Here is a 13,995-nt window from a genome sequence, read left to right as displayed (position 1 = left end):
ACTCCGGAACGGCTCTTGGATCAACGATTTGCTAAAAATGCAATGCTCTGGAACGGACTACATAAAAACGGGCCACGGGCCGGGGTTGTTACAACCGATAATGTCGCACCAACGCATAATGTCGTAGTTTTTCTAACGCATAACATCACATGTCGAAACGCATAATGGCGCAGCGGTATTTTCTTCAGGACTCGAGCTACAGATAAGATATAAAATATGCTGTCACTAAGTATTTTGAGACACGAAAAAGAGAATTTGGAAATCAGGATTACTGTTTGTATGGATATTTATCGGTTTATTGCCATTTCGTCTACTGCCTTTCCCCCCACTATCGCATGGTCTGATATCATTTCGTCTACCATTAGTGAGTCAAAAACTATCAACATAGTCCCATTACCATCTCGTCTAATAGCCAGTTGGTCTAATAGCCGTTTTGTTTGTTATCATTTTGTCTAATTGTATTTTTTTTTCAATTGGTCCAATATCTACTTTGTCTACTCTCATTTCGCCCACGTTCCATTTGGTCTAACTTCAGTTGGTTCCCTATCACTTTGCCTAAACCAATTTCGTAACAGGGGTCTCCGGAGCTCATTAGGTCGTAGGGGCAAAACGCGTGCGCGTTTTGCTAGATTCACATCGGACCAGCGCAAGTTAGCTGCGGGCGCGGGGAGCTTCGGCAGGCCGGCATAATGGCTCCGCGCTGATCGAGCTTGACCTATGAGCTTGACGCTCTGACCGGCTGAGAAGATCACGATGGGCGCTCTCTGGAGCGAGAAATCACAAATTTGAGGGTTTCCGGAACGGTAAAAAATTTTTTCTATGGCTTTCTGAATTGGTGATGCTCTGGAACGGAAATTTAGGCTGAAAATGGGGGTCTCGACCGTGACACGTTTTATACTGAGTACCCCCCCCCCGCCGCTGTTGTAGCCTGCGCCATTCGTAAACTCAAAATTTTACGACTTAGCCTAGGCCTGGTCTGGACCAGCGAGTTACTGAAAGGGGTATAATAAATATATGCTTTGTCTCAAATGGAGAACGGTCGCATCCGTGACCCCTCCGCTACTGCATGGTCGGCAAAAAAAGAAAGACCTCTCTTACCGCTATCGAGCAAAAAAAGGTAGGCCTATTCCTGCGCTGAAGTGGCATGGTGGCTCAGTGGTAGAGCGTCCGCCTCATGAACAGGAGGTCGTGGGCTCGATCCCCGGTCGAGTCATACCAAAGACTTATAAAAATGGGACCTTCTGCCTTCTTGCTAGGCGCTCAGCATTTAGATTGGAGAAGGGTAATAATAACATATTATGTTATGCAGGGCCCGCTGGAAGAGCAGTGGCTATATCCCAGCTGGGTAAATAAAACGTTATTATTATTATCTCTTTTTTTATAATTATATTTGAATTATTTCAGACGTTCCTTTCCTCTAATCCTCGTGGATTATCATAGTATTTTGGTTACCGGGCATTATTATTTCTTTTATATTTTTGTTTATAAAGAAGACGAACGAAGTGAAGTCAAGATTGGTATGTTAGGAAAAATGTGTTTCACACAATTTGAATACAGATGGAGATGGAAAGCTTGCCTAATAACTAGAAAATGTAACTGGAAAAAATAGTCCAGAGTGGTAGGTTTCATGAATCTTAGCATGAAGAAAAGGTTATGCATAACCTTTTCATATGTGCATATGTGATAAAGTGGAAAAATACGTCATCCAGTTATCGTACGAACCTTCGTAATCAAGGCTTATCCAGTAGCGCCATAGAGGCTTACATTCTGCTATAATGAGAATAAGCGTTGGTTCTCAAGCAAAGTACTCAACTGAAAAGCGTGGGATACATTATAAACATTGCATCGTTTATAGCGTTATACCTCATTGAGCTGCAACACATAAAACGACAATCTAAAATAATGTATGGTTCTGCAATTTTAATTTTCGCTCCGGTCGGGGTCTTTAAAGTATCAGTGGATATTGATGTAATGTTGGATGTATTGGGAGCACTGGCGTAAATCCCGGGGGGGGGGGGGATGGGGGATATATCCCCCCCACTTTTCGAGGAGGGGGGGATGGCCTGTACAAACATCCCCCCCCACTTTTTACGAAAGAAATAAAAAAAATCACAAGAGATAATTGTTTTATTGGTGAAAATTCTTCCTAAAATACCGCTTAACAAATAAAACAATATTATTGAATCATAAAATGCAAATAAAGAGCCAGTTCACCATTTCCAAACGAAATACTTATGTCCTTATTATAACATTGAAGAGAAATCCCTGTTTCTTCCAATTCATCAATGTTGGGGTCTTTGGGAGGGGATTAAGATGGAATGTCAATTTTTTTTTCAATGTAATCTCCATTAAACCATCATGGGGTAAAAAGATAATAATATTGGAGGGGTATTTGCCATATGGACATACAGTGGCGTAACTACGTGGGGGGGGGGGGGCATGGGGGGCATATGCTCCCCCCCCCCATCGGCTGACCAAAACAAAAACGGGGAAATGGGGAAAAATAGAAAAGAGGGAGAAAGGAAGAGAAACGTAGTGGGAAAGAAGAAAATATTATTCATTATAATGTTGTATTATAATTATGTTATGTTACATTACATAAGAAATATTTTTATCATAACTTCATGAAACATAATTTGCCCAGGGCCTACGTCTTCATAGTTCCTGGTGCTCGCATTGTCTGTTCAACGAGATATATAATCCTGTTGTACTAAAACATCCCGTTTTCAAGTCAATATAAACTAAATATATTTCCTAGCACTTGAGTTATCATTGTTTTATGTAGTGACATGAGCTTCTTTTACATGATTAAAAAGGTGATTGCCTAATGTTAAGGTCTTCGTATATATAAAAACATTTCCTTCCGTGATTACGTTCGCATTAGTGGATTGGTGAGATATGTCTGCTCTTCATGAATTCCTAAAATCAGTCCTTGAAATGTCCCTTCTTCTGATCTGAATATCAAAAATTTTCAGCTCGCGCTTCGCGCTCGCATCATTTGGTTAATGAAATACGTATGGTCCTAGTTAATTCCTACAAAGAAACCTTAGAATGCCCCACTTCAGGTCTTAATTATCTAAATTATCTAAATTTTCAGCTCGCGCTTCACGCTCGCAATATTTGATTAGTGAGATGCGTATGATAATCATGATTGCAATGAGTACAAAAAGTGTTTCATGTGTTCAGATGTAATTCTAATAAAATCAGCAAGCGCTTGGCACTTGCATTAGATGACTATGGTGAGATATGCATACTCTTAATGGATTCCTAAAATATATTCCTTAAAATCTCGCTGTTTGGGGTCAAAATATACGAAAATTTCAGCTCGCGCTTCGCGCTCGCATTGTTTAGCGAGACAGGTACCTATCATGATTACACAAATTTGATTATAATGTCCCTTCTTAGGTGTGAATATAAAAAATTCAGCTCGCGCTTCGCGCTCGCATTATTTGATCAGTTTCAGAATATGGAAAATACGTGTTTAGGGTGCTTTTCGAGACCCCATGGTCGCGCATGGTATCCACTCGTCAATGGAAGTGGCCCCCCCGGGTGAGATACATATCCGCTCAATGATATTGTCCTTAAAATGTCTCTATTAGGTCAGAATAACTAGCAACCGAGCGCGCTTCGCGCGCTCACTCAGTAATTCGAAAATTTTGCTGGTGCCCCCACAATGCCGTGACCCACGGTATGCCACTGTGGACATATCAATTACAATTCCTTGCATATCTAAAAACATGATAACAAAAAAAAAGCCAAAATATTTCAGTCATCCCCCCCCCCCACCCCTCAACACGGATTTACGCCAGTGATTGGGAGACATGTTGAAAAAACAACAAACATGCAAATGCTAATCCATTTAATCGCACGTTTTTTCACATTCTGTGCACCCAGTCGAGACAACCCGCACACCATCAATTTTGCCGGGCACTAACCCTTACCCTACCTTGATGATGGAAACTTGTAATTGTAATCGAACGACAGAAGTACAATACTCCCAAGGTAAGAGACTGAGAAATGTCAGAACTTATGTGCCCATTCTAAGACTGAAATTATTTCCCATTACTGAGAACCAAACTGATGGAGTCTAAGTTCTGTAACAGTCGGCAGACCTTGATTTAGGGCGTTCCAGCCAAAAATTAATGTCTATTGTTGAGTATGAATACAAAGGATAATTAATGAACAAGTCTCTAATGAAATGGAAAAGAACAGTGAGTGATGCAGAACTGTTCTTTTTAGTAATGTTTGAACCCTTTTGTATTTAGTATTTACTTAAGATCTCTTTGTAGAATTCCTTTTACATGCATGTTTTTATTTTTTGGGGTATATATATTTAAGATGAACTTTTGCTTGGCAAGCGCCTTTCAAGAGCGTCTTCGGACTGCGGAAAAAGTGTGCGCTTAAGAAATCACTTTTATTAATATTATTATAATTAGTATTAGTATTATTATTGTTATCATGATTATACCCGATATTATTTTGTTTTTCAACTTTAATAAGGCGTTTGAAGTTTTGCTCATTATTTCGGTGAAACTTCTCTACGGTGATATCCATCTTTAGCTACAAGCTCCAATAGAAGAGCTATTTTTTCATCCGTCTTTTATAATCAATGCGATGTGGGTTTTTGGAGGCCATTGGACATAAATTGATTATTGCTATGCCAGGGGCCCATCTTACAAAGAGTTGCGATTGATCCTACCAATCGTAACTCTATGGAAATCCATCAGTGTCATAATTTTTTCTACAGGAAATTAGCACAATGTCCTTTGTAAACAAAGAGAAGCACAAGGAATTTTCAAGAAAAGAATGAATGCATGAACATACACCATCGCTAGAAAATATTTTGAACAAACATGCATATTAGATGGTGAATTGTGAACCCTGAACAAACCCTGAAAATATCTGAAAGTACTTTGACCTATGTTATTGGCCTTTGACAAGTGATTTTCTCAATGGCTTTGCTGGCATGGAGCTTCTACCTTCAGATTATCCAATTGATGTTATTTTAACTTATTAGGACACACAATATAGTCTTAATCTTTGACGCATGCAAGTGGATCCACAATTTAAAGAATGGTTGGTGTTAATTTGAATCGCTCTGATGATTTTTCTGACATCCTAATCAACTCACTCTCCAACTACAAGCTCTACATCCTGAAAAGATCCGTCAGTATTTTGACCTATGTTATTGGCCTTTGACAAGTGATTTTCTCAATGACTTTGCTGGCATGGAGCTTCTACCTTCATATTATCCAATTGATGTATTTTAACTTATTAGGACACACAATATAGTCTTAATCTTTTTCTTTGTTGACGCATACTAGTGGATCCACAATTTAAAGAATGGTTGGTGTTAATTTGAATCGCTCTGATGATTTTTCTGACATCCTAATCAACTCACTCTCCAACTACAAGTTCTACATCCTGAAAAGATCCGTCAGTACTTTGACCCATGTTCTTGGCCTTTGTATTTGGAACTCTACATATGACTTTCCTAGCAGAGAGCTTATACCTTTATTATCCAATAGATGTTATGGTAACTTATTAGAACACACAATGGTCTTAATCTTCCTTGTAGTTGATGCTACCCGTAAACGGATCCACAATGTTAACACAAGGTGAAATGTGAATGCTTACTTCCTATGTATCAGCAATTACGGTTCTCTAAGTTAAATTCTATACTTTAGCCTTTTGATTGATAGCACTGTTAAACAATTTGAATAAACAATTAATTATCAACGGGTAATCGTAATAAGGCCAACGTACAGGAGTATAGTCTTATAAAATAACAAAATTTAATCACTTCATTAACATATTTATCATATCTATTGCAAGCCGTATTTGTATTAGTTCTTTTTAAAAACTTATTTTCATTTTTTTTTTTTTTTTTTTTTCCTCTCTCGGTCTCGATACCGTTATATTAAATGGTTGTACAATATCCATGTGCTTTATGTAATTTAGCCGTTAAGAGAAATCATAAAGGTCTTTTGTGCACTTCGTGTGACAAATGGGTACATATATCTTGTGCCGGCGTACCACTGAACTTGTACAATAATGTATCCCATCATTTTAATAACTGGGAATGCCCTAGGTGTATTATGCAAAATTTGCCATTCTTTGACTTTGATATTGATGTAACCGGTAAGGCTAATGATGTTCATGGTAAGCATGGATCTGCCCAATGTAACGATGCTCTTACATGTGACTTTATTTACTCGTGCCTTTCAGGTAAAGGAATTAAATTTACTCAGTTGAATGTAGTGAGTCTTTATAAACATATCGATGAGATACGCACTATCTTGAGTTGTAATGACATACATTTACTTGCTCTCAACAATGAAACGAGACTTGATACGTCCATAACTGATAATGAAATAGAAGTTTCACATTACAACATTGTTCGTAAAGATAGGAATAGGTTAGGCGGTGGTGTTTCATTTTATATTCATGAAAGTGTAAAGTTCAGTATAATTGAGGATTCTCCTATGTCAGATTTTGAAGCCATACCTGTTGTCATAAATATAAAAAATTCTAAACCAATAATGCTCTTAAATTGGTATCGACCGCCGAATTCTAAGTCTGATATTTTGAACCATTATGAAAACTTTTTGGAATATTCGGAAACTCTAGACTGTCATCTTATTATCATGGGTGATATCAATCTTGATATATTGAAAGAGGTTGACGATTGTACCACGAGACGATATAAGCAGATTAACAACGTATTCTCATTATCTTTTGTCAATACTACTGAATGTACCAGAGTTACAAGTCAATCTGCCTCTCTTATTGATCACATGTTAACTAACAATAGTTCTATGATTAAGTCCTCTGGTGTCATACATAATGGTGTTAGTGACCATTCGATGAGCTATCTCGTTTGGAAATCCCATCATACTCATTCTGGTGCACTCTAAAAACTGGAGTGCTAATTTAGCTCTTAAGGAGCGTGTATAGTGACTGCACTTCGGAGTGCTGATTTTCTCGTTCAAATTTGAACTAAAAAAATCAGCACTCCGAAGTGCAGTCACTATACACACTCTTTAAGAGCTGAATTAGCACTTCGTTTTTTAGAGTGTGTCAAGTATTGTACCTACAGGAAATTGAAAGATGTTGATATCAATAAGAACAAGTCTGATTTAACTCAGCAAAACTGGATTGAGGTTGAGTCGGAAAATGATATCGATAAAGCTACTGATAAATTTGAAAAGCTGTTCCTAGAAGTTGTAAATACACATATGCCTCTTAAGACAAAGAGGGTTCGAAAAATGCAATCACCATGGATAAACGAAAGTATATTTCAAGCAATGAAGAAAAGAGAGATGGCTAAAACAAAGGCTATCAAAACCAAAAATGAGAATTTTTGGAAAGATTATCGTGTATTAAAGAATAAAGTATCATCTCTGATCAAAAAGGCTAAGAAAGATTATTATACAGAACAACTAACCAAAGATAAAAATTCGAATAATTCATGGAAAACATTATCTTCTTTGTTACCCAAGAACATTTCTTCGTCTCCACCTCAATCCAGTCAAAGTCAAACCATGGCCAACCAATTTAATCAATATTTTGCAAATATAGGTAATTTGTTGAACCTGGCCTCTGCAACAGAAAATGACTTAGTGCATGATGAAAACGTTACTGGTATGGCAGTTGAACATCCATTGAAACTTTGTACTGTAAGTCAAAATGATATATTGAAAGAAGTACTACAACTAAAAAATAAGAAATCCGTGGGTTTAGACGGAATACCCATTCATATCCTAAAAATGTCCATAAATGAAATTATACGTCCAGTTAGCTATCTTATGAATGAATCCATCGTTCAAGGTGTCTTTCCAAAGAAATGGAAAATTGCCAAAGTTATTCCGTTACACAAAAAAGGTGATCGATCAAATCCTAATAACTACAGACCGATTTCTATTCTTTCTTGTTTATCGAAGGTTCTTGAAAGATTAATCCATAAACAGCTCGTACAACATTTAAATTGTAATAACATTATCACTTTGGACCAATCAGGCTTCCGTCCTAAACATTTTACCTCAACCGCCCTAATCAAAGTCACGGATGATTGGTTAATAGATCTTGATGATGGAAAATACACTGGTGCGGTCTTCATTGACCTCCAAAAAGCTTTTGATATGGTTAACATTCAATGTCTACTTGAAAAACTTAAAAGAGCTGGGATTAAAGAAACGAATTTGAACTGGTTTCATAGCTACCTTTCAGACAGAAAAATTGTAACATGTATTCATAACTGCAACTCTGAAGAATTACCAATCAGGCAAGGGGTTCCTCAAGGATCGATACTAGGTCCGCTGCTTTTTATAATTTTTATTAATGATTTACCTACTATTTTCAAGTCATGCAACATCCATCTCTATGCAGATGACACTGTGATTTACTTTTCTCATAAAGATACCCACGTAGTTCAATCAACGTTAAATAGAGAGTTGCTCATTCTTGATAGATGGATGGACATGAATAGACTTAAAATTAATTATGACAAAACAATGTGCATGCTTTTTGGAAATAGACATATGCTAAAAAAACACAATGGATTAGATTTAATAATTGATGGTCATATACCATCAAACAAGTATCTTCGCTGAAATACTTGGGTGTGTATATTGATTCAGAACTGAAATGGGATGTTCATGTTAACCACTTAAGTGAAAAGGTGGGTCGCATGATCTCGTTCCTCCGTAGATTAAGTAAATTTATCAATAGGAATAGTTTGAAAATCATCTATCAGAGCGTTATACTACCCAACTTGGATTATGCTGATGTAATATGGCAATCTTCCTATGACAAATATACAGATCAGCTACAAAAGTTGCAAAATAGAGCTGGTAGAATTATCCTTAATATTAATAATCGGTCACATGTTTCTATTGACTCAATTCATGAAATAATGGAATGGCAAACCCTGAAGTCTAGGCAAAACTTTCATATTCAAACAATGATGTTTAAGATCCTCCATGATTTGGCTCCCAAATATCTAGCAAAATACATATTTTACACCTCAAGACCTTACCATTTTCGAAAAAATAATTTGTGCCTCCCCAAACCCAGAACTAATTATTGCAAACGCACATTTTTCTATAGGGGGACTAAGTTGTTTAACAGTATCCCAAATAATATTCGTAATTGTATGACCTTAAATTCTTTTAGATCAGCGTTGTCACATTTGAGACATTGATTTTTTTATTTTTTTTTTTTGGGGGGGGGGGGGGGTAGTGGGGTAGGAGTAAGCAAACTGATAGTGATTTTTTTTTCTCTCTCCTTTCCTTTTTTCTTTCTTTCTTTTTTTCTACCTTTTCTTCTTCCTTCATTTCCCTCTTTTGTCTTTTCTTTTCTGTTCTCATCTTCCGCTCCCTATGACTCTCTTTTTACTTGGTCCCCATGGAAGACCAGCCGCACATATAATTGGTGCAGCTGAATATGTGTTATCCAACCGTCTCCTGTCTTAATTTTGATCTTTTAACTTTCTTAACATGTTTCAATCAATCATTTTTTTCTTTTCTTTTTTTAATCAATGTTTAGAATTTATTTCATTATGTATGTGTATGTTACTCCTTGTATCTCTTGTATATATATTGTTATGTATTTTTTATGACGGAAATAAAACAAACAAACAAAAATGTTGCTGGCCGTCCATAGTTGCGATTGATCGGATCAATCGTAACTCTTTGTAAGACGGGCCCCAGATTGCCAGTCAATCAGATTGCAGTAACATGCCGGAGTTTCATTTGAATCATTTCAGTACAAATGACCTTTATCTCAAGGTGCTCTGGGCCCTTTTACAAAAGGCTTAGCAATTCATCTCAAGGCTATACGATCGATTGCATTGATTACGCGTATTGTGTATGGTAAATTTAAGCTAAACATGATCAATTGTTACGTTCTGTGTTACTGGGCCCAGATTGTCTTTACAAACTCGCATATAGGGTAATTGAGTGAGTTAATGACGTTATATCTAAACGCTTTTGTTTTTCTTTTAATCCATTAAAAATCATTGAAACAATCTATTTGGAAGAGGTTGCTGCAATAACATTTTAAATCTTTTAATTTATTTTATTTTTTACAGGAGGGCGAATTGGTTTGATCGTCGTAGTCGCAATTCTTTTGCTGTATGCACTTGTTGTTACTTTCTTACTTATTCGACAAAGGTAATTTTACATTGATACAATGAAAAAATATATGACTAATGGAGCATAGCAGTTTTGAATCCACATTTTGGTTTGAATTTATTTTTCCACTCTTGATATATTTCACAATTCATAATAAAAACATGCATGATAAACATAGAATAATCATGTTACATATAATGTGGTAAAAGTGAACATGACTAGAAATAAATAAAGTATTCATTGACTTATATACATGTATAATAAGTCGGAAAAGAGGTTTCTGCGGAAAACAAAAGTGGTGGAACCTAAATTCAACCAAGGCTTGTATTTCTTAGGTCCCTTAAACACACAAGCAGTATAATGATTTTTATGATTAAATTTTCAATTTCATTCGCTCATTTTATTTCACATGCACCACTTGATTTAACAATCTCTTAATTCTGTAAATTTGAAATTATGTGCATCATAACAAAGGGGATGTTATATATATTTTTTCCAATTATTTCATGATTCGAAATTCCTCTAAAACTTATCATGAGAGACATAGATGCAAATTTAAATAACAGTAAAATTGAATTCCTCTGTTCGCCCATTTAAAACTCATCGGATTTATTTAAAGATGCGTATTCATAGTTAGTAATGATATTAATACACCGCATGATATTGGTGTTTCAGGTAATATCATTGACCTGTCAATGGTATTCTCTGTTCAATGCAGTCATCACTGTCACAAATAAAGATGACTAAGCGTAGAAATGACATTGGAAATTTTGTTCTTAGTACAGGAGAATACAGAGTAATTGACAAATGATTTGTTAGGTTCTTAGCGCCACAGCTTTGTTACAGTAGTTAAAGTGATTGGTTAACATTGGTTTGACTTTAAAAAAATCTGAGCTAGAAGGTCACACTTGTCACCTGTGTCTGTGATATGTTACAAAAATGAAGCCCAGAAAAAATTGCGTTCGAAAATAATTATTTAGTGCTTCAAAAATTGAAATATAAAGTGACCGAAAACACCATCTTAATTTCATCTCATACACTTATGTGTACTATTTAGGCGTCTATAAGACTCCTATTTACAAAATCGGGTTTTGCCTTGTAGTTTTAGCTTTTCATTCTCAATAATGGTTGTTTTCAGGGTTTATTAGTTCTGATACATGCACTTGTACACATGTTTCATCTTGGTTTGAGAATTTTTTAAAATGGCTGCTCACAAAGTTAAACAATACCTTTAAGAGACATCACATTTTCCCTTTATCATGTTTATGAACAGACGCAAGGGGCCAAGTTCCATGACTATGAAAACTGAAGAAAAGGGACATGATCCTTACATGGACCTACAGCCAAGACCTGTTGGAGATGGAACAAACTAGGACTGCTGTCATCTCAACGACTTTGTCAAAGAGTCCAGAAAACATCGCGTTACCGCCGAAAACACAACCTGATTCGGTTTACGCAGTCATGGCAGTGGCGTAATGAGCCAAAAATTTTGACACTTTTAAAACAAAAAAAACAAATTTTGTGATAGATTTTGACATAATGTTCAGAAATTAATATCATATTTCACCTTCTCTTCTTATTTTTCTTAATTATTTTTTTCTTAGTCGTGAACCCCCTCCCATATCTCTAAGCCACTGACTCTACGAGATTCAGAATGTTAGAATTCCATCGAAACAAACAGTGGTGCTTAAAAGTTAGTGAACCACACCAGCATGACCAGAAATTCTTTGTATTTAAAGTATTCAATTATGGCATTTTGATTGTGAAGTCAACTGATAAAATATAACATTCAATAAAGTTTTTGTTTTTCATTACTAGTGTCGTTGCCTACAATGAACACTCGGCGTTAAAGGACAAGTCCACCCCAATAAAAAGTTGGTTTGAATAAAAGGAGAAAAATCCAACAAACACAACACTGAAAATTTCATCAAAATCGGTTGTAAAATAATAAAGTTATGAAATTTTAAAGTTTTGCTTAATTTCACAAAACAGTTATATGCACATCCTGGTCGGTATGCAAATGAGCAGACAGATGACGTCACCCACTCACTATTTATTTTGTATTTTATTATATGAAATATGAAAAATTAGAATTTTCTCCTCATTGTCATGTGGAACAAACTTTTATTCCTCCCTGAGCATGTGAAATTACCATTATTTTAACAGTTTGTGGTTGAATCAAGTTGGTCCCAATTGTCAAATCTGTAAAAATTGAAATATTGTATAATTCAAACAATAAAAAACAAAAGAAATAGTGAGTGAGTGACATCATCGACTCTCTCATTTGCATATGAATGAGTTGTGCATATAACTGTTTTGTGAAAAATAAGAAAAACTTAAAAATGTCATAACTTTCTTATTTTACATCCGATTTTGATGAAATTTTCAGTGTTATGTTCCTTTGATTTTTCTACATCCATTCAAATCAACAATTTTCTGGGTTGGACTTGACCTTTAAGGAGTGCATTTTATGGTGGGGTTCGTTAAGTTTTGAGCACAACTTTATTGGAAGAAATGTATGAAATGGTTTCGTTGCCAAATCAAGCAACTTTAAAGAGGAAGTTCACCCTCACGAAAATTTAATTATAAAAAATAAAAATAGCTATTGGTGAAAGTTTGAGAAAAAATCAAGAAAAAAAAAACACGAAATGTGATTTTTTTTTATTTGTGACGTCATATGCGAGCACCATCTTTTCATACCATGCAGTTTACCTTAAAAAATAGGAAATTGTTTTAGTGGACCTTCAGTGCCCCCACCCTGGATCCGCCAGTGCTCATCATGAACCATTAAAGTTAAAATTTATACATTACCAAGGAGCTTCAAACAGAAGCTCCTTGACATAAAATATGGGGCAGCTTCTCGAATATGACGACAAAAATCAATAACCTAAAATTCGTATAGCTTTATTTATAATTATTGATGGATTTTCCTTAAACCAACACTAATATCTGTTATTTATTCTTTATTCTTTATCATTATTGTAATTTTTTTTTTTGGGGGGGGGGGATTGTACGAGTGCAACAATCTTTTTGTCAGGGTGACTTTCCATTTAAAAGCATAAAATGGGCTGTATGGCAAACCATTTGTGAAGTTGGAAATGCAGTTGGAACTTTATCCATTCGTCAAAATATTTTTACCTGCGGAGTAAAATAATCCTGAGAATATATATATATCATGCTCTTAATCAGACAAAAAAGTCCCCTTGTAATGTCCTGTTTTATACAGGTCTAATTCTCCCTCTCCTACACAAAACAATAACAACAACAAAAACGCGGTTATGTGTAACATTCAATGTATCCACTCTTTACAGAAATAATAAGAATATCATAGGTTATTCATATTCGTTATCATTGGAGAAGCCCTATCCGCAAACAATTGTAAAGTCTTTAAATTCTCTCCATACAAACATACATGTCTCCGAGGATAGAACAACATTAAAGATATGAAAATAAATATTTTGAAAGAACCTTATTAAGAGTCAAATTAAGTTTTGTTTCATTTAGTAATGTCTGTTTTATATTATGCAGTCTGTATTCGCAACAAAATTATTCAATATATTTTTCCGTCATTTGGATTTGTTGTTGCCATGAATATTTATTACCCGTGACATCACATAATATGTGTGAATCAAAGCATGTGTATATCCTAGAAATGATAATACCCATAGCATATCACTTAATCTGCAACTAATTTTGTTAAAAGAGTACATAAAGCTGAGTTCACATAGGAGTATTCTATTCGGGTATACGATGCATGTTTTCGAGGGCACGCGAATAGCTTGAATCGGAAAATATTATTACCTCATACCGGGGGTACTTTTCGGAAATGCTGTATAACTGCGTATTGTGTAGTATAGTGGGA

The 13,995-nt window shown here is 35.5% G+C and overlaps 1 protein-coding gene across 2 annotated transcripts in view; it reads left to right on the top strand.

Moving 5' to 3' along the window:
• Positions 1–13,605, top strand: part of LOC129280928 (uncharacterized) — a 28,004-nt gene extending 14,399 nt beyond the window's left edge. The window contains exons 7-9 of one of the 2 annotated variants that reach the window (XM_064112296.1): positions 3,895–4,002; positions 10,091–10,172; positions 11,407–13,605. In XM_064112296.1, coding sequence (XP_063968366.1) covers positions 3,895–4,002; positions 10,091–10,172; positions 11,407–11,506 — 290 coding nt within the window. In that variant the 3' untranslated portion in view covers positions 11,507–13,605. The remainder of the gene's footprint in view (positions 1–3,894; positions 4,003–10,090; positions 10,173–11,406) is intronic. The other variant, XM_064112297.1, reaches the window with a different exon arrangement.
• Positions 13,606–13,995: the final 390 nt, after the last annotated feature.

This window comes from Lytechinus pictus, chromosome 17 (assembly GCF_037042905.1).
Source record: "Lytechinus pictus isolate F3 Inbred chromosome 17, Lp3.0, whole genome shotgun sequence".
NCBI classification, from domain to species: Eukaryota; Metazoa; Echinodermata; class Echinoidea; order Temnopleuroida; family Toxopneustidae; genus Lytechinus; species Lytechinus pictus.
The sequence above is the reverse complement of the archived record's forward strand: the minus strand, read 5'-3'. Positions and strand labels throughout refer to the sequence as shown.